Source organism: Halichoeres trimaculatus, unplaced genomic scaffold, assembly GCF_033239565.1.
Source record: "Halichoeres trimaculatus isolate MK-OKI-2021-1 unplaced genomic scaffold, fHalTri1.1 fHalTri1_scaffold_1, whole genome shotgun sequence".
Classification (NCBI taxonomy): domain Eukaryota; kingdom Metazoa; phylum Chordata; class Actinopteri; order Labriformes; family Labridae; genus Halichoeres; species Halichoeres trimaculatus.
In genome coordinates this window covers 1,596,060-1,617,439 of record NW_027437179.1, presented here as the reverse complement: position 1 = coordinate 1,617,439, position 21,380 = coordinate 1,596,060, and the positions used below count along the sequence as shown (strand labels likewise).

Genomic DNA, 21,380 nt, shown 5'->3' with positions numbered 1-21,380 from the left:
AATGAATACTCAATGAAAACAGCTCTGCAACTGGGAAGAATTTAAAGAATTAAATTAAAAAAAAAAAAAAAGCTCTGTGGCAGTTTTACTCAATTAAGAAGTGTGCTCACTTATAATTTTAAGTAAATCACGTTAAGGTTTTCGTAAAAACAACACCAGGGTTAACAGTGCAGATCAAAGAACGGGTTTATTGTAAAAAAGATATTAGTTTAACCTAGCCAGGAGGTCACCTGCAGTGTGTGAACTGAAAAACAGATAACATTTTCAGCTTGTCTGAATTTTAAGATGGATTTATACAAGGTGATGATTGATTATTTGAAAAAAACTTGAACTATCTGTGTGTGACTTACAGAAACAATTTTATAAATTTGCATCGCCCAAACAATTTAATTGTACTTACTCAATTTTTTTTAGAGCGGTTTGAACTCAGGGTTTCTACTGTACATACTGGTACTTAAAATATTAATTCTATCGACAGTTTTGTATTTAGTGGTACTAAGTGTAGTTGTCCAGGTCTGCTTTAATCTCTAAATTCAATTTACTTAAAGATGCTATTTCACTCCCTTGACACCTTGTGGCTTGAAGTCTTCGCACACTGCCTGCCAACCTGTATCTAGTAATACCCAGAGTTGGGGTCCGTTACTCGAAAAAGTAAAGAGTTACCCGTTACTATTGAAAAAAGTAGTGCCTTACACTACTTGATTACTCCATGGAAATAGTAACGAAGTTACACTACTCGTTACACTACTTTATCCCCCTGATACATCTTAATATGCTTCAAGAGATTCGCGGTTGTGTTCCATGCAGTATCCAGCCTCTTATTTCCTGGACATAACTTGCATTTTACGGTTACGCTCTTCTCCTTCTGCTCTACAAAATCCAAATGTGCATATGAACTGTCACAGTAAAATTGGTTGCCTTATATAAATCTGTGCCCCACTGACAACACTGCACTCCCTCCCACTGTAAATGCCCTTTTTAAAGGATAATTTCGGTTTATACAGCTTTTACATTGTTTATAGAATGAAGTAGAACAAAATACTCACCCAGAAGGCTTTCCTGATCCAAGCAGTGCTTCGGGAGATAGTTAGATCCAAAATCGTGCAGCGGACCTCCGTATAATGGGATCCATCGGGGCATAGACAGCGCCGCTCCTAAAACTGCATTAATCGTCCAAAAACTCGTGTTTTTCACCAATATACCTTCATGGTCCACTCCAAGTTAGTGCTCTGTTGCAGTAGTGTCACTCCAGACAGCACTGTTTGGCTGTAATGACCTCTGACCTCACGAAGACTTTGTTAACATTTGGCCCTCAAAGAAAGGAGTCAGCTCTCCAGAAAGTACAGCACATGTGCAGTCAGCTCTCTGGAGAGTGCTGCGCATGCCCAGTACTCCTTTCTTTGAGGAGCAAATGTAAACAAAGGCTGTTTTCGAATTTGCATACTATACTAGCAGTGCCTACTGATTCAACCAAAATGTAGTATGCAGTATGCAGTATGCAGTATGCGAACAAATGTCAGAGTTGTAGTATGAGAAAAACACCCGGATGACGTACTGAATCTGGAAAAATCCACAGTATGCATCGGACCAGTCTGATTCGCATACTGTTACCCACAATGCAACACGCCTGGTCCCATATCAGAAGTGAAAATGGCAGAGGGCGGAGCAACAACAACCGGAGTAGCAGAGGAATATAAATATAAGAGCCATTTCTTTTTTATCTTTAAATCCTCATCATCTCCACCACTGAAAGTTAATATAAAATGCTCTCTCTGGCAATATATTTGCAGATAAGTTACTTGTGGTTCATTTATTTCTACATTTTCAATAAAGTTTTTTTGGGGAAAAAAGTCAGCCGTAGCCAACTTCCGTTTTCTTTGAACTGAAAACCAGCGTAGCATACTACAAAAATGAACCCAACTGAACAGTCATACTACATACTGCTTATGAAAGCAGTATGTCGTAGGCAGTGCCTACGACATACATAAGCAGTATGTAGTGGCAAATTCGAAAACAGCCAAAGTCTTCGTGAGTTCAGAGGTCATTACAGCCAAACAGCGCTGTCTGGAGTGACACTACTGCAACAGAGGACTAACTTGGAGTGGACCATGAAGGTATATTGGTGAAAAACACGAGTTTTTGGACGATTTATGCAGTTTTAGGAGCGGCACTGTCTATGCAGCCCCCGACGGATCCCATTATACGGACGTCCGCTGTACGATTTTGGATCTAAATATCTCCCAAAGCACTGCTTGGATCAGGAAAGCCTTCTGGGTGAGTATTTTGTTCTACTTCATGCTATAAACAATGTAAAAGCTGTATAAACCGAAATTATCTTTTAAAAGGGGCATTTACAGTGGGAGGGAGTGCAGTGTTGTCAGTGGGGCACAGATTTATATAAGGCAACCAATTTTACTGTGACAGTTCCATCAGCCCTGACCCGGAAGAGATAGCAAGTAGTTGCTCGTATGGCCACCGTTCAATCTACAGGTGGTAATAAAAAGAACTCCGCTTAAATAGTAATATTTTGGTTGCTCTATTTGCAGTCATTGTAAAAGTAACGATCGTGGCATTTCATTTGTAACTCTAGTTTAACTACTAATGTAGGAGGAGTAGTGCCGTTACACTACTTGTTCCTATCAAAAGTAATTTAACTACTTGTAACGTTCGTTACTTGTAGTTATATACCCAACTCTGGTAATACTGGTGCTGATAATCTAATTCTAAAGTGTGGATTAGGATCAGGCACATATCTAGAAGGGAGCCTTTTTCAAGACTACTTTCAAACTCCTCACAGCCCCTTTGAGTCATGAAGTGAATCAAATGATTCATATTATTCGGTATAAAATGTGTCACATTGAGAGCATAGCCAAAGTTCTAGCAGTGTCAGCATAATTGGTGGGCATGGTTACACAGTTTACGCCAATAAAATTTAGTCAGTGTTACTCATGCTGCTGAACCTGACAATTAAACTTTAAAATGAGCTAATTTTACTCCCTCAAAGCGAAGAAATGGTTACTCTGGAAAAAAAAATCAACAAATGTTTCTGTGTGTTGGCTACAGAAGCCCTAATGAGTTCTAAGGTAAAATTTGCTCAATCTACATGATCACACCTTGGCATGATCACCTGACCTAAATCAAACCCAATATTCTGTACTGCCACCTGTACCCCTATATGTGTAGGTGAGTATATGCTTCTGTGTATATTCCTATATACGTATATGTACCTTTTTACAATTGTCGTTGGTGCGCTCACTGTTACTCATAATTTCTCCAGTTCATCTCTCCACAGGTGCTCCTTGTGATTATGATGTCAAAGACCCCAGGATACTGACTCTTTTCAGGCTCAGTAGCTGGTTGTTTATTTCTCCTGTCTGTAGTCATTTGTTCAGTTGTTGTGGTTGCTCTCTACTATTGTTTTGTTGTTGTCTCCCCTTCTGTCTGGTCTCTTCTTTACGCTCTTTCCCTTTATCACTGTTTCTTTCCTGATATCACCTTGTTCTGGTTAAGCAATAATCTTCAAACTTGGCAATCTACAGGAGGGAAACTATATGGATACATGTATACGTATGTATATATATTTACATATATATGTATGTGTGCATTTGTATGTGTATTTATGTATATAATTTATATCAAAAACACTAATAAAGAGTATAATTTTAACACTCAAGGGGAGCCTTATACACTAACGGCTCCCTTTGGAAAAGCAAATGTGTTCTGCACAATACGGCAGCCAGACCATAATTCTGTTGTTGTGATGCTGAACAGGACAAGGGGAAAAAAAAAAAAATAAATAAATAAAAATTTGCTCAATCGTGAGAGCTAGTAACTTAAGTTACTTGCCTCTGGGGACCAGTTCATTTTCTCTTTTTCGCTGTATAATTAGTTCATTAGTTCATTCGTATCCTATCTGCAGGCAATTTAATATTTTCTCACAAGTTAAACATTTGTGCTCATGATTTACAGTCTGTATAATCTTATGCAAACAAGTTCCTCTTCTCTGTGCACAGCTAAGCTAAGGGTCAACAGCTTGTTTCCATTATCAAATCTCTTGCGCCTGCAGTATATTATAGTGTGACATACTAATTTTGATGTTTGTTCCTGCAAACCAATAACTTTTGCACACAATACATGCAGAGACCATGCTTTTGTAATCATGTAAACACAATTATTGATATTCTCATATGTTATTATTTTAATTGTGCAGCACTTTGGTGAACTCAAATGTTTTTTAAAATGTGCAATATAAATTAAGTGGATTGGATTGGATTGGACAAGATGTTTGTGTGCACAATCTAAATGTTCAGTTTGCACAAATTACATATTTTGACCTTTGTAAACTCTAGAGGCATTGTTGTAGTTGACTTTAATTATTTCAGATTAGTTTGGAGCCCAGTGAGCAGCTCAGAAAATTAGCGGTGAAACAGAAAGTCAAGGCTCCAGGACTCCTGCGCCGTGCCGCGCCACGCTCCGTGCGCCAGGGTCCCACATCTCGAGGCCTCTCCGCAGATAGCAGACTTTCACTCTCTGTTGTTCGGATTTCAAAGGCGCAGGGGGTGGGATCTTTGTCCCCGCGCATACTTCTCCTCCTGCCGTTTTAATACCTTCACTCCATCACTGCACCTCCTCATTCCAGCGCAGAGTCAGACCAAGGAGAGGTCACAGTCGCAGGAAAATCCCGGACCCAGGCGCATTTTAACGTCCGAGCTCTCATTCCTCACGGCGCGGTGACAGAGGCTTTGAAGGATAAACTACATCAGAGCGCGACTTCACCTTTCCAAACCCGGGCTGTGAGTGTGTCTTTGAGTGTGTGTCTGTGAGTGTGTGTACCGTGACTTTTTGCTGCGGAGGCTCCAGCTTTACCTGTCCCATTCGCCGCTCCTCAGTGCTTCGTGTCCGGACAGCAGCGTCCCCGGGTGAGTCAGCGGGATGACCGGGTCCGGGGAGAGGGAAGAGGGGTAGAGCAGAGCCGGGTCTGCCTGGGGGTATCCCGACTGGGGCGCTGGTGTTTCTGTTACATAGACAGAGCATCGATTCAGACCACAGTTTATTTTAAAAGATTGAAAAACACAGACACGACCTTTACATGTTTAAAGTCTTTAAAGCATCTTTAAATATAACCTGCGGAAGCCGCAGGAGGTCTTTGGATGAAAGAACGAATTTTTTTCAGAACACTGGGACTGAAAGCTGATGCAGGTTATATGAAAGTGTGTTGTAAAATTGCCCTGGTGCAGGTAGGGCTTTAAGGAACTGGAACCCGATCGAAACCATCAGTGTCACCTTTTGAGGGAAACAGGAACCTAAGCTTGGACCCTGACACTGCTTCTATTTGTCATAAATGCTGTTTAACCCAGTATTTAAACATTTTGACTATTTTTCAATGACAGTTCACTCATCTTTTCAGACTGGGAGACTGTCTTCAGCATTTTCTCTCTGAAAGTTCTCAGACCTAACAAATGAGTCATTATGTCTGGAGACAAGCAGGCAGTTTAACTGAGAAGGAAAGGAACTTGTTCTTCTTGAAACAAAAGTTTCTCTGCATCGGGTTCTCACAAAAAATAAGACTTTTTATTCTTACTATCTTGTCTGGTGCTAAATGGTTCTTTGTTTCTTATATCTTTGGAAGCTGATCTGCTGTGGTGCATGGTCAAGAAATAATGAAGGGATTAAAGTCAAAGTTAACAGGTCTAAAAATAGATCTGAATGAGTGAGTGAGTAGGAGACATAGGCAGAGATGCTGTGGGCTCACACTGGTTGACTGGTGATGCTCTGTGCAGCTGGCTAATGCCAGCATTCAGTCAGACAGAGGGAGATAAAGTCTAAAGTTTGAGCAGAGCGACAGAGAGCGATGGATTAATCTTAAAGGAGACATTAAAGGTGATGAAAATGTTAGATTTCTGTATTTATGGATTATTACTTATGTAGCGCTTTTCTAGTCTCTCTGTCCACTCAAAGCGCTTTACACTGGTAGTCTGATTCACCCATACACACCACATTCACACACTGCTGGTGGATTTCCTGTTGGAAACCATCAGTTTTTATACATTCACACCCATCCACGCACCACTGACCAACAGTGGGAGCAATTTGGGGTTCAGTGTCTTTGCTCAAAGACACTTTGGCATGCGACTGCAGGAGCTGGAATCAAACTCCCAACTTTCCAATGGAGAGGTGACTACTCTACCACTGTGAGGACTGAGATTTCTTCACACACAAATCTGGCTCCTCTACACTCTCTTCCCTGTTTCCACCCACATGTTGTCTTTTGCTTGTAGTCTGTTGGCATTTTTTTGTGAAATTTAGATCTTTTTTGATTTTCTGGTGTAAATACAAATGTTATGAAACGTTATACCCATGTTTACCTTCCATCTGTTGGATACCAAAAATTAATGAAAGAAAAAAAAGACCATGGTAGTCAACAGTTTTTCTTGTTACAAAATGATTCATTGAATTTTATAACTTTTGTGCAAGCTTTGAGCTCACTAGTTGAGCAGAAGCCAGAGCTCAGACAAAACCACGAAAAAAAATAGTTAGGGAAAAAATGAATCATGATAATTTTTCTGGGTTTTAGATAAAGCAGACATAGACATTGAAAAAAAAGAAAAGTATCATTTTGTAACTGTTGATCACAAGTAAAAACTTGACACTTTGACAAACTGACACTTTTAGGTTTACTTAGTGTCCAGAGCTACGTGTTAGCTGGATCAACAAGCTCTTACAGAAAACACACACAAACTCTTTGAAACGCTAAAACTCTGAAAAAAGGGCTGAGTAGTTTGACAAAGCAATTTGGTTGATCATTTTTTCTGCCAAGACCAGTTAGTATAACTTCAGCCAGTCAGAAACTCTTTCAAAACCAGTCAGAAATCAGTGGACATCTACATTAGTGGTGTAGATGACCATCTGAAGTCTGGCTTTGCAGATCTGAACCAGAGTCTAAGTCAGACTTTACTGACCCAGGCCCTGACACATTAAGCTGCAGTCAGTTAGTTAGCCTTACAGGAAGTGGAGCAGTGAGACAGGCAGTCAATGAAAATGTGGAACAGTGAGACAGGCAGTCAGTGAAACGGTGAAGCAGTGAGACAGGCAATCAGTGAAACGGTGAAGCAGTGAGACAGGCAGTCAGTGAAACGGTGAAGCAGTGAGACAGGCAGTCAGTGAAACGGTGAAACAGTGGAGCAGTGAGACAGGTATGCAGTAATACAGTCAGTGAAAGTGCTAACAGTAGCAGAGTCAACATCTGCTTCCAATCTGAAGCCACTAACAAGACGTGCTGTGTATTCATCTCAGTGTGGGCTCCAGCCATCACTCAAACAGAGCCAACCACAGAGCCCCTGCCCGTCTCACCGCACACATACCCCCAGCCCATATCACTGCGCACACAGACCTGTCTGTCTGCCTCCCTCTCTAGTGTGTCCTTTGTGTGAGAGCATTCATCTCTGTCCTGGTCTGTCTCTGTGAAGCTCGGAGCTGACATGTTATCATCTGGGTGTGAATCCCTGCCGTCAGTCAACCTCACAGAGAATCTACAGAGTTAGCATGGGCTGTAGCTCTTCTCCACATCGCTGTCTGTCACCTGCAGCTCTAATCTCACTGAGGAGACCATCGCTCTCAGTCATGCTCTTCAGATGTTAGTTATTTTTGTGATAACAGCCCTCATCTCTTCCTGTAAACTGATGGCCTCTGACCTTTGTGTCTTCTGAATGTTAAAAAGTTAAGTCTCATATTTGTTTTGTGTGTGTTATTTTTTTGTACAGTATTATATTCTCTCCTCAAGCAGCCCCTTTGTTTAAAATGATTGTCGAGAGGTGCGCTCGCAGCATTTCGTACGTCATGGATCACAAGTGCTGCTCATGTGCATGAAGTAAACCGTGTCGAAGCCCACCTCTCCAAAGTGTGCCAAAGCAGAGAAGTGAATCCTGCTCAAGCGCGGCATGGTTGTGGTCACACTGGCCATTTGGGTTGAAGTGTGCTTAAGCATGGTACAGTTTGCCAGTGTGACTGCATCCTCACTGTTTATTTCACTCAATAAACCTGACACTCAGGTTTAGGTAAATTACTGCCACCTATTGGCATGAGTAAGCATTACAACTACCTAATGCCTACATGAAGTAAGCAATTGGAGGTTTTGGAAACAGCCTGTTGCCCTGTTTACATGACAACATTTCATCTAAAAACTAAAAAATGCAGTGAAAAAAATCTGTGTTTACACAGAAATGCTGAGGGACTGAAAACGCTGTAGTAAGCATGCCAGGCCTGTAGTTGGCGCTATAACTGTCTTCTCCAGAAGCGGCTTTTGGTAGATGTGCACAGAAGTAGGGTTGGGCTGATCATCTGTGAATGCTAAGAGCAGAAGTGGAGCAACAGATGCTAATTTTGTTAAAGACAGTCAGCAGATTCAGCAGATTGAACAGCACAAGCACAACATGGTGGTCCCTGATGATCATAACAACGGTACTGTTGGACTGTTGAATGTGTTTGTGGGAAGCAGAGTGTGACGTCAGGGTTTTCACTGAAAACACCGGCTTACTGTTTACACAGCAATGTTGTCGGCAGTGTTACAGAAAACTTCCACCCTGGAGGCCGTTTTTAAAAGTTTGTGTTGTATGTCAAACGTGACGCTGAAACACAGCCATACTTTGGCGTTCCCTCAAACAGTTGTTGTGTAAAGGCTCTCTAAGTCAGTGTGAAAGAGCAACACCACAGCTGTTCCTCAAACGTCCACTTGAGGCTCCAGTGGCCAAAGAAACCCTGTCAGGCTCATTGATGAAATCTGTTTTCCCCTACAGTAAAGACAGACGTTTTTACAGCCTGGTACAGATAACATCAGGTCTTCACAGAAAAATTCTTTGTTGCTAACATCTGTTCAGGGTGAGACCTGGTTGTTTAGATCATCAGTGGGGATTATAAAGCTGCTTGGACAAGATCAAGTGAGAGTTGGGGCCAATGGGTGGTCACTGGGTCCACGCCCATGTTTGCACTTTGTCTTTGTGACAGTCAACATTTTTAAATTCTGAGGTATTCTGTTTGGGAAAGAATTAAGACTGTAGAGTTATTTGGTCTCAGCTTTATTTACACATTTTTAAGCTCAAAGCAGATAGATATTACTAGAATACTTCATGAAGGTCTCACACGTACCTGCAGGGGCACCTGAGAGCACAGAGTGTTTTTCTTTTGGTCTTTGATTTGATCACACATAAAGTCAGAGGCACATGTTCTCTGATATGGAAATATTTAGAAATGAATAACAAAGCAGAAAAAATAATTTTTAAAAAGTGTGTCATTGCACTGTTTGTCCAGCAGAGGGAGCTCTGACAGACTTGTTCACAGTACTGTGAGGAACTGCTGGTAGAGAAACTGCTTAAAAAGAGGGAGTCTGGGCTGGAAATGTTTAGCTCTGTATTGTTTTATCTGATTCCTTTTTTTTTTTTTTTTTTTTTTAAAGCAGCCTTTCAGTGACAGAGATATACACATTGAGACTTTTCTATCATTATGGCAACAATTTTTTTCTATTTATTTTTTTTTACCTTTTTTTTTTTTTTTTAGTCAAAATCAAGATTTAATGAGAACTGAGATTGACAGTTGATTGATGACGTTTTGCACATTATCAACACTAGATCTGGCTGAATTACCTTCAGCAAACAGACAGTTCAGGAAGTACCGAACAGATGCAAAATAATTACATCGGAAACTATAAATATCTGTGAGTGGAGAAGCTCTTAAGTCCTGGATCTGTTCAGCTGCCCAGAATAACTGATTAATCAGAGTTCAGCGCTCTAACAGATTTCTCACCCACAGACAGAGCAGGACGTGGTGTTTAGATTTAGAGGAACACATTAGTTTTATTTGGTTCAAAACTTTTAAAGTCCATGAAAACAGTTAAAAAGGCAAAGTAAAAAGTAAAACAGTCATCCTCCAGAAGTATTTTTGGTTCGGAGTGAAGTCATTACACCTCAAACAGCCTGACCTCCAAAAACTGTACCACAGGAAGTCAACAACAGGGTCAGATGTCTGTCACCTGTCAGAGTCTCTCAGCCTCAGGGTCACCACCCTAACAGGAGGTTAACAGGATGGTTGTCAAAGGTCAGAGGTCAGATTATTGATGGAATTGAAAACAAGGTAACATATATATTTACACACTACTTCCTGCTCAAAGTTTTCCAGATGAGTTTGGTTTACATTTCTGAGCAGGTAATGAACAGTTTTGATTCTTGTTCCTAGTTGAAGAGGTGAGTTAGTCAGAGATAGACCCAGACAGTCAAAGTAAGCCTGTAAAAAATCAAAGCTTGAGTTAATTAATGTTTCCACGAATGGGATTTTTTTATTACAAAAGTTGGATGGAGGATATAAGTTTGTAACTCACCTGTTATGGTAATTTTAAGCTCAAACTCTTAACAAAATTTCACACAGATGAAAAACATTGTTGAGCTATGGGTAGCTGTTAAAGCTGGAGGCTTAAAGAGGTTTTTTTTTTTTATCTCTTTAAGGCTCCACAAACCCCTTCCATCTGATTGGCCAGCCCTCGGGAGGCCTGTCTGAGACAGAGCTATGGGTCGACCTAGGTGTTTGAGGCCCATACCTCATACATTTCATGAACCAGTCAGAAGATCCCTATTTGTTATTTGTTTATTTTCATTGTTTGAGCAATTCTTGGGAAGATCTTTTTCAGTTTTAGAAAAACTAGTGTTTTGATCAGCTAACAGATTTAGGGATTCCTACCACAAATGAGTATTTAGAGGTTTAGAAATCTGCACATGCTCAATCTGAACATACAGCTTTTGGATTTATACACATGTTCAACATATGGGAGAGCAGAATACTCCCCAAGGCATACCTTAGCCCAATCTCTCTGTTTTGCAGAACAACCAAAGGGTAGCGTGAACCAGTTTTTTCTAAAACGGCGACCAACAGCTTTTGACTTTGAACCTTTCAAACACTGTGGAGTGAAGTCAGTGCTAAGAATTATTTTTAAATAGATAAAGAAGATTACATCAAAATCCACCTGAATGTCTGCAAAAATAAGGATCCAAGGTTCAAGTTACATTTTTTGACTGTTTTGTCTGAAAATAAGCAGTTTACGTGAACACGTCAGCTGGATGTGGCTTATCTATCATCTGAATGATAACCAGGAGAAATGAAACAGCACTTTCTTCTTTTTAAGTTCCTGCAGAGTGTTGCTTACAGCATGATGTGACTGTTCTCAGAGGTAGATGAGGACACACTCCGTTTAACCTCAGGCAGCCTCAAACCAAGACTTCTGGGGCAGTGCACATGCCAAAACCCCAAATTACTTAATCATGACTCAGGCTTTGGACTTTCAGAGCTCTCTCGCTGCTCTAGACATAGAGATGTCATCTGGATACTGAAGCCCTTCTTCTTACCTCTCCTGCCTTCTTCTCTGTTGTCCATCTCCTCCAAAGGGGGTGTGGCCTCTGCTGGCGTTAAGAGAGTGTGTTTCTCTGGCCCATGGTCCCTCTGCTTTAACAAAGACAGAAAGATAAAGGTTTCTTTGGACATGTCAGAGCTGTCCAAAAAAGTGATGAGAAATGTGCTCGCTGTCAGACAAACTAACAGATCACTGGCAGATTAAGTTTCTGGAGAATGAAAGTGCTCAGCATCCGTCAGTACGTCTGAGAGCTGTTTCAAAACAGATCATGCAGCTGTCCACCAAACATCAAGTTTGCTTTTTGTTGCAGTGTGATGGTCTGTTGAAATCAGGCTGTTGGACACACAGTAATGTGTGTAAATTCAGATTTAACATACAAACACAGCTGTTTCAGCACAATGCTTTGCAGGTTTAATGTCTAACAGGCCACCAGGATCTGAGCGTCAGCAAAAAGCAGATTAATCTCTGGGGTTAGCATGACATGGCATTCGTTTCTCTGTCTCTGTTTGTTTGACTAAAGAATCCTAAATCAAACACAGATGCAGAGACCTCTTTAAGCTGCCCTGTGGGGTCTGACCTGACAGGTGGTCCTCCTGATGAAGTCCTCCCGTGTTCTGCTCGATCTGGTTTTAATTCTTCGGGCTCGGGTTCTGTCCAGCTGGATGATCTGTGTGTGTGTGTTGATCTGATGATGATCTCAGAGTTAAATCACCGTCACTTCAGGGAAATATGATTTCCTTTAGCGGTTCATCGTCCAGTAGGCAGAGCGTTTCCTCCACAGTTTACAGTCAGGCAGCAGTGTCTGATTGTGTCCATATGTGTCCTTGTCCGTGTGTGTGTGTTTGTGTGTTTGTGTGTGTGTGTGTGTGTGTGTGTGTGTGTGTGTGTGTGTGTGTGTGTGTGTGTGTGTGTGTGTGTGTGTGCGAGTACATGTGTGTGTGTATGTGTGTATTTGCCCTTTATCCCGGACCTGCTATCTGACCACTCCCTCTCTGTGTTTTCGTTACGTGTGTGTGTGTGATTAAGGAGATAATCACCTGCTGCAGAGCTACAGGTTTCTCACACACACCTCTTTCTTTTTGCAAACACTTTTCAGTCCAGGCTAATATTTGTTCACAATTTATTTTAATTTAGTTATCTGAGGTCACCTATGCTGTGCGGGTGATTCATGTTATTCCTCTGTTCTGATGGATCATGATTTTCTTCCTCAGTAAATCTGCAGTGTTCTTAGAGAAAACCTGTACAGATAATGATTTATGGGTAATTTGGAGACTGGTAGAGACTAACCAATCCATCAGGAACACATTGATTTTCTTTGAGCCACTGAAAATAAACATGCACCGATCAATCGGTTGGCCAAAATAAAACAAAGCGTGTCCGAACCAGATGGTATTTAGCTTGACTACAACAACAAACTGACAATGAGTGGAGCCAGGCCAGGTGTCAACAGTTTTAAGGTTTTACAGCCCAACATGAACCAGGAGGGGATCATCATTGGGACAGGAATCCAGGGAACCCCTGGAGGTCCTGATACGTGCCGGTGTGAGCCGACGGATGAGAGAGTGCGCACTCAACATGCAACAGGGTGTAGCCAGATCGGAGACTCATCTGGTGTATAAACCTGATCTGAAAGACCTCCTTATGGAACTTTTTAACAAGCTCAATAAATAGAAGAAAATCAGGATCGTCCTCCATAAAAACAATATCAGATCAGTATTGGTGCCACCCAGCTAACACTTATGATATGGTAGAATGGGAAATACACTGTACACATGCCTCACTCTCTGTTCCTTGTTGGCTTGATGTTTAAAACAGAGGAAGCTGAGAGAAAGATAACAAATTCAAGTGTCTATATCTCAGAACAGGCAGCTATCTGTTATCTTCATCATTATAAATTAGGTCACTTCTGTTCCTGACAATGGAGATGCTCCACAGTGGAGGTCTGCAGTCAAACTCTTCTCTTTATTTGAGAGTATATATGAAGCAGATATCTGATGAGGTAAATCATGTGTCACTAACCAGTTTTGCCACAGATCATTACTTCAGCAGATCAGTGTATGCGTTTGATGCATTTAAATCTGTTAAAAGGAGTAGTGTGTAAAGGCATATACTGACTCTGAGCTCACTCCATGCAGTTTCATACCACAGTTCATATAGACCAGAATGCATTTGTCAGCAGTGACGGTTCAATACGATGACAAACCTTAATCCAGCTGCTCAGAGAGAAAAGGTTCAGTCAGATGCTCATATCATGCATGTTGACAAACCCTGCAGCATCTGTGTTTGTGTGTGTGTGTGTGTGTGTGTGTGTGTGTGTGTGTGTGTGTGTATGTGTGTGTGTGTGTGTGTATGTGTGTGTGTGTGTGTGTGTGTGTGTGTGTGTGTGTGTGTGTGTGTGTGTGTGTGTGTGTGTGTGTGTTGTTGGGCTGCTGAAATCATTACTATCTGCTGAAAACAAAAAGCAGGACTCGACAACACACCTGTCTTTTCTATCAGAGTGCAGAGAGATAAACAACTGGTAAAAAGCTGCCTCGGTGACCGCCCTTTACCTCATCTGCGCTCGCTCTGACCAGGAGGACCAACTAGCTCTGGTTTCAGAGGAATCCTGTGAAAGAGCTTTGTTTAGCTCAACACTCGATGCCAAGGAGAAAAAAAAGTTTGAAGCCACATCAGTCAGACCCACTCCAGAGGAGATGGAGGTACTTTGGAGAGTCCGATCCGTGGTTGATCCAAAGTCTTCTGTATTGATTGAAAAATGAGTTTCTGTCACTGCTTTGGCTCAGCGCTGGATGAGTCAGGCCAGCAAACATCAAACTTTTAGATTCATCATTCTATGAAACTCAGGGAACAGATCCTTTTCAACCTCCAGACCACGATTGAAATCCAGTTTAAGGCTTTTCTTTCCATTGACTCTTTACTCAGTGAAGATCTGACCTGAAACTGTAACAGTGAAGATCCTTAGCAATCACTTTTTCAACCAACAGATAACAGACTTGATTTTCAAACAGTGTTATGTGATCATTTAAACAATCACAGAGATTAAATATTTTTCTATTTCTATATTATTTAGAAAATAGCCAGCTGATTAAATAATTATTACAATAGTTAATTTTAACCTTTTTCTTTTAAAAACAAATAAAAACAAAAAAACAAACAACCCCCCCCCCCCAAAAAAAAAAAAAAAACAACCAAAAACCAAAAAATGTGAGCTGATAAACAGATGCTCAGGCTGTGTAGTATAACGCAGCGGTCCCCAACCTTTTTTTGCGTCATGGACCGGTTTAATGTCAGACAGTATTTTCACGGACCGGCTCTTCTTCTGTCTCCTCACCAGCTCTTTTACCCTGCCTAAAGAAACTTTCCAAATATGTTTGTTTTTTGTCCATTTTGCTAGCTTGGGTGGTTTGACGTCAAGAATGAGTCATAGACGGGTATGACGGAGAGATTCCAGTCATTTTTCAAAATAAAACATCATTCAGAGTCAGATAATAAATCAAACTGAAATAATTTAAGTCAAGTTTTTTTTTTTATGTGCGGCCCAGTACCAATTGGCCCCCGGACCGGTACAGGTCCATGGTCCGGGGGTTGGGGACCACTGGTATAACGTGTCCAGCAGAGTCCTCAGAGTGGTTCTCAGAGTGGTCCTCAGGTCAGATGAGAGTTCCCCTGCTCACTACAGGTTGCGAGGACATCAAGGGCAGATGAACCTTTCATCTGGAATGTGCATTAACATATTCTGCTCCACAGGGGGCAGCAGTGACTCGTGATCCAGGTCTTATATTAACCTTTTTTTTTTTTTTTCCTTTTTTGATTTAGCATCACAACATGCAGCTCTTCATGTTTTTATCTGGAAAACTCCTCCCTGAACTGGAACTTCTCTCAGGGTTATTGAAAGTTAGAAAACTTATGAAGTAAATAATGAAATTTTGACTTTATCACACAGAAATGTACATACTTTTTGTTCACTATGTTTCTCTGGCAGCAGGAAACAGTGGTTACTTAGTGTGTGAAAATGATACATTTTATGTAAATCTAAACCAGAATCATCAGCCAGAGTTTTGACTGTCAGGTGGGACACTTTTAATGTCCTGTAGACATTTAGTTAACAACAAAGATGGTGACTTCTGCTGCAGGGATGTTTGATGGCTCTGTTAGGTTCATTTAAACTGGATATCCTCAGCATGCTGCTGTCTGCTGCTCTGCACCACTCATTACTTTCAGAGGCACAGATTCAGACTCATTCACCAAGGTAATGGGTCTGGATTTCACATTGATTGTAAGATGTGAGAGGATGCAAGTTCTTGTCAGGCTGCACCAAAGGCACAAATTTGCAAATGGAGTGAATTCCCATCATGTTCAACTCACTTCATCAGCCCATCCATGAGATTTTCCATGAGAAAATTCAACCTTTACTGAACTTTTTATGATAGGACAGCCAATCAGCATGAAGATCCTGAGGTGACGTGATTCATCTGTAAAATCTGGGACGAGTTGATTTTATTTTCATCTTTCCTCAGTGCTGTGACTCAACCTGTTTCAAAGGAACAGGAAGTGACTGAAGAGGTCAGATAATCAGATAAATTGAGAAAATCTTTGTCACTTGAGTCCAGCTCTCAGTTGTGTTACCTAGTTAGCACTGCCCCAGTTAGTATAACAGGCTTCACCTCACAGTGGAGTCCAGGGCCTTGTTCTACGAAGCAGGATCACTGCCTAGCGAGGTAGCTTTGAGGATAGGTTCCGGATTCCCTGTTCTACGACATGGGATCACTCCTCAGCGAGGCGAGTCTCCATGGCAACACATGCTGAACGGCTAACCTGCTCCGGGGCAGGTTAGGTTCCAGATTGAATTTGCGGACTATAAAAACCCCGCCCACTGACCAATGAGCCCTCACGAAAAAACGGCTTGTCCGTTCTTAGAGGATCCCGTGGACATCAGAGCTCGACCCACTCTCTTTTTCGGATGACCACCTTTATAAAAGTTACCGGTTTTCCAGGGAGGGGTTTGTAGTACATGACACTTTCTACAGGTAGTCAAAGGGAATGAAGAACTCTCATTGCCATAATAAGATCTTCAATGCCAACACTTCTGCTCCATGACAATATTTTATTGCCCGTATTAAAATTGTGACAGGAATTCATGTAGGGCTCATGTGGGCTACATATCACACAAAAAATTTAAACACGATAGTAATGAACAAATGAATAAATTTATCTAAGAAATAAATTAGGTATGGTGGATGTTACAGTAAAAGTGCATGTTAAACAGTGCTAGGTTTTGTTTGCTCTACACTTACGCATTTAGACTGTCAGCATTTTTCTGCCAGCACTCCTTCCGTGCTTTAGCAGCGGCGACGGTGTTGCTTTTAACATTAATTAAATGTTCAGCTCGTCATACTTCCTTATGATCACCTCCTGCTCCTCCTGTGTGAAGTACGCGGTCCTTCTCTCCCCGGCCTGCTCTGACGCTCCAGACTGCTCCATGTTCACGATTGGTCAGATGCAGCGGGCTCCGCCTTATATGCGTGCACGCGCTCATTGCCTAGCTGGATCCACTTATGAGGTTGATAACCAGCGTCGTAAAACCGTGTAGCAAGACCACCGGCTACCGCTCTCAGTTCAGCGAGGTAGCTCCAAGGCTATCTCGCTAGGCTGAACTTGCTTCGTAGAACAGGGCCCAGATCAATCTTGTTAAATGAAAACAGACTGTTGTAAGGTCTTTCACAGAATGTACTTTTTCGGGTTTTTATAAATAAAACAGGTTTTTCACAAGAATGAAGTAAGTATCCAAAAAACATTTCCTCAGTTGTGTGTGTTTAAATTGCACTAATATTGACACATGTCGTGAGCAAGTCAAGTTACAGTCAGTTGAGTACGGAGTTACTGCTTCGTCCACAGGAGGCACTGTTATCAATAATAAAAACAAAAGAAAAAGTCTGATTGAAAACATGTCCAACAGTCGTACACACACCTCACTGTGCATCACATCATGCCACATGCCTTCAAACCGGTGCAACATAAAAGAAGTGCTTTTACCCTCTGACACATGGATTATAAAATACTTTGTCAAGATTTTTTCCTCAAGTGTTTTTATTTTTATAAGGGAATACAAAATGTGTTGTCCACCCCACAACCCCCAAATATTTGATTTTGTTCAAACATCAAACAGAATGAACTGAATGTAAAATATGGGTCAAATTGAGTTTTATGGAAATTCCATGAATAGTTATTTCTTTTGATGTTTTCAAACACATTGAAACGTGCCTGACCTGTTTAGTATTGGGAGGTGTTGCATGATATCCTCTTCAGTGGATCTATGGTTAATCCTAATTTTCTGTGTATTTAAACTCGCGACATGAGTTTATCTGCTTTACACTGCTGGATTATATCTGAGGTGTTTTTCTATCATGATTAGAGAGGTCACTTGGGTAAAAAGCCCTTTAACTTATGCAGTTGTTGGAGTTAAATTCTTTAAGATATGTGTCAGATCTCAGTTTGACTGTTTCAGGATGAAGAGTTTGTTTGTTCCCTAAGGTGTGAAAGCGCAAACTCAGGTTTTAATTGTTTTGGTTGATGATGACAAGAAATGGGATCGCCATTTCTATATTTAGGAGCTAAGTACAAACAGATTTAATCATCCCTGCTTTACCTATGAGCATGAGCAAGTAACAAGAAACTACCTGAGCTCAATAATCCTGTGTGTGTGATGTTAGAACATGTCAATCTGTGACCCATGCTGAGGTTTTTTAGATCTATGCTCAAACAAAGTTTAACTCGACGAAAATAAGCTGTGGGCCTGTGTGTGTGTGTGTGTGCGCCTGCCTGCGTGTGTGAATGTTTTAAAGGGTGATTGTTGTTCTGTGTTCAGCTGCTGAGGGAGACAGGAAAAGGCTGCCGGGGGAGGGAGGAGGGTGGGAGTCACTACTGCTGCTATTTAACTCACTGAGGAGTCTTTGTCCAAAACACACACACACACACACACACACACACACACACACACACACACACACACACACACACACACGCAAACAGGCCCCTAGCTTACTTTTGTAAAGTTAAACTTTAAGTTTGAGCAAAGATCAAATATCTGCTGATGGACCTGATCCAACATTTGCTCCTGTGTTTTGACCACAAGAAACATGAAACTAGGAACCAGGACCTAGGACCTCCAGAACCTTGTGCATTTGGACAGAAACAGCCCTACCCGGGGTTAGTACTTTCCAGAGCTCCAGGGCTTTGGGAGTTGAAGTCTGCAAGTTCAATGTTTCTGATTGGTGGAGCAGCTGCAGTGTTTTTATTTCTTCTCCACAGCTGAAAATGTTTTTTTTTTTTTTTTTTTTTTTTTTTTTTTTGTGCTCCAGCTACCGTATTTTCTGGACTTTAAGTCGCTGCGGAGTACAAGTGACACCAGCCATAAAATGCATAATAAAGAAGGAAAAAACATATATAAGTGGCACTGGAGTATAAGTCGCATTTTCTGGGGGAAATTTATTAGAAATTTATTAGAAATTTATTTGATAAAATAGAGGCAACAACAGGCTGAACGGTATGCTTACATTACATGACACAACTGAAAACATGCCTGGTATGTTAACACAACATATCAAGAGTCATTCCGATAACTATCAAATAAATAACATGCTAAGAAGTTTACCAAAACCATCCGTGTCACCCCAAATACCCAGTAACTAAAATCCAATGAAATCTTCATCCTCAATGTCACTTTTCATCAACTCCGCTAAGTCTGGAGGTAGAAGATGCAGCGCTTCCTCTTCCAATGACTTCCAGGGAAGTTGCACAGCGCGGGGGGGGGGGGGGGCATAATCTCTGCAAAATCGCTCATTTCGGCTGTATTTTTTCATCCGTCGTCAGTGTTATCATAAAGTCAGCTCATCTACCGTCTTCAGGTGGGTCAGCTGACCCAGAGCTGTCCTGGTGAACAAACGTCGGACGGTTGTCCTTACCAGTTTGAGCCTGAGTACACGAACGAGGAGCTCCATGAAAGAAGGATGCAGAGGGAGAGAGACGAAGAGCTGGCTCGAGAACAACAGACAGGAGCACGTCCACGACTCAATGCCAACTGGTGGTGCGCTTGTGGACAGTGTTTGCCTATGGCAACAGAAGAGGAGTTTGTGATAACGATGGATAGCGATGGATGAAAAAATATAGCAGAAATGAGCGATTTTGCAGAGATTATGTTACGCTGAAGCTCCCTTGCCGTGGCCCCTGCTAAGTGCGGCTAAAATCAGTTGGATCTAAATAACTTCTGAAGGACTCCGAGCTGCACGATGTTTGTCTGAGTGAGTATATGAGCATGCACACACCTATAAATAAGGTCCAGGTGTCAAAAAAACGGAGTTGCCCTTTAAAGCTCCTATTCACAGAGATATCAAGTGGCTGGAGTATTTTGGTTAAGCCTCCAGGGATGATGGCAGGTATGGAGTTGAAATTTTTTAATTTCTCTTTGAACTGTGGCGTGATGTGCGCTTGCATGCTATCCATCACAAGCAGAGCTTTGTATGCTCTAAAGAAGCCATCTGGATACTTAGTGTAACACTTTGTAAGCCACAAGTTCATCATTTGATCCATCCACCCTTTCTCATTCAGGGCAACTGCAACTGAGAGGGAATGGATTTTTGGCATAGTTTTTCGTTTGAAAATGACCAATGGTCGCAATTTTGATCCATCTCCACAACATGCCAGCACCACTGTGAAGTGTGATTTCTCATGACCAGTTGTTACTATATTCACACTCTTTTGCCCTTTCTCTGCAACACTTCGGCTCATGGGAATGTCAAACGGGAGGGGGTCCTCGACCATGCTAATAATATGATCCGGTGTCACGTTGTGCTCACTTACATGCTTCTCAATGAACTCACGGATACGGTCGGCCTTGACTTGGAAGTCTGCTGGAAGTTTTTGGGACATCGTTGTCCTTGCTCTGATAGAGAGGCGATTGTGTTGCATGAAGCGATAACACCAAGAAGGTCCTCCTGCAAAGTCATTTATATTCATCTCATTGGCAAATACTTTGGCATGGAGACACAACTGCACTGTTGACAAGCCTCTCCTGGCAGCACATTGTTCAAGCACCCATGTACGAACACGTTCCTCTAGCTGTGGCTACCTAGCTTTTAGCCCGCGATTGGCCTTTTTTGTTGTCTTCATTTCAGTAAAAGTAACCTCCACTTTTCGCCAGTCTCTTACAAGTTTCTCGCTAACTCCAACCTTTCTTTCTGCTGCTCGATTACCGTTTTGGGCTGCATATTTTACTACTTGCAGCTTGTAATCTGCAGAATATGATTTTCTTTTTGGTGCCTTTTTTGTTAAGCCCTTCTTAGTTGTTTTTAAAAGTTACTGCCAATGTTGAAATTATCAACACAGGCCTAGAGCGCCCTCTTGCGGTTTAGTGTGAAAATGACATGTGAAATGATATACAGGTAATAATGTGTTAATAATTTCACACATAAGTCGCTCCAGAGTATAAGACGCGCCCCTGGCCAAACTATGAAAAAAAACACTTGCAGTTTCTTGGAGTTTCAAACTTTCAGTTTGAGAGTTAACTGGCTTATTTTTTAGCCGAAGTGCGGGTGGATCTCTGTCTTCATGCCTGTGAGTGTGTGTGGGGAGGTTGGGGGATGTGAGTCGCTGCTGGTCTCACTAGTCCTCGGCCCCTGTCTCCTTTCAAGTATCAGCAAATCCATCTGCAGTGACATAAAGCAGTGCTTCACGCCTGTTGGTGTTTTGCAGTTGCCTTCTTTTTTTTCTGAATAAATCATTTTACTGATTTACATAATCAACCCAAGTCTTTGGCCCAGCGTCTGACAAACCATGGGCCTCAGTTCTGTGGAATGTTTTAACAGAAACTATAAGATCCTGGACCCTTTGGTCAAAAAAACAGTTTTTCTTAACTGGTACTCTCTTCCTTACCCCCCTTCGGGTTGATTTCATATTCACATCACAGAAAACACAAATCACAGAATGTTCTCTTTTT

The 21,380-nt window shown here is 41.6% G+C and overlaps 2 protein-coding genes across 2 annotated transcripts in view; one reads left to right on the top strand and one right to left on the bottom strand.

Moving 5' to 3' along the window:
* Positions 1-11,475, bottom strand: part of rbpjl (recombination signal binding protein for immunoglobulin kappa J region-like) — a 47,886-nt gene extending 36,411 nt beyond the window's left edge. The window contains exons 1-2 of the mRNA XM_074676200.1: positions 11,385-11,475; positions 4,867-5,014 (exon numbers count right to left, since the gene is read on the bottom strand). Of these exons, the coding sequence (XP_074532301.1) occupies positions 4,867-5,014; positions 11,385-11,412 (176 nt within the window). The 5' untranslated portion in view covers positions 11,413-11,475. The remainder of the gene's footprint in view (positions 1-4,866; positions 5,015-11,384) is intronic.
* The window catches only part of matn4 (matrilin 4), a 52,502-nt gene continuing 35,756 nt past the window's right edge, over positions 4,635-21,380 (top strand). Inside the window, exon 1 of the mRNA XM_074676188.1 lies at positions 4,635-4,919. The gene's annotated coding sequence lies outside the window, so the exon portion shown is untranslated. The remainder of the gene's footprint in view (positions 4,920-21,380) is intronic.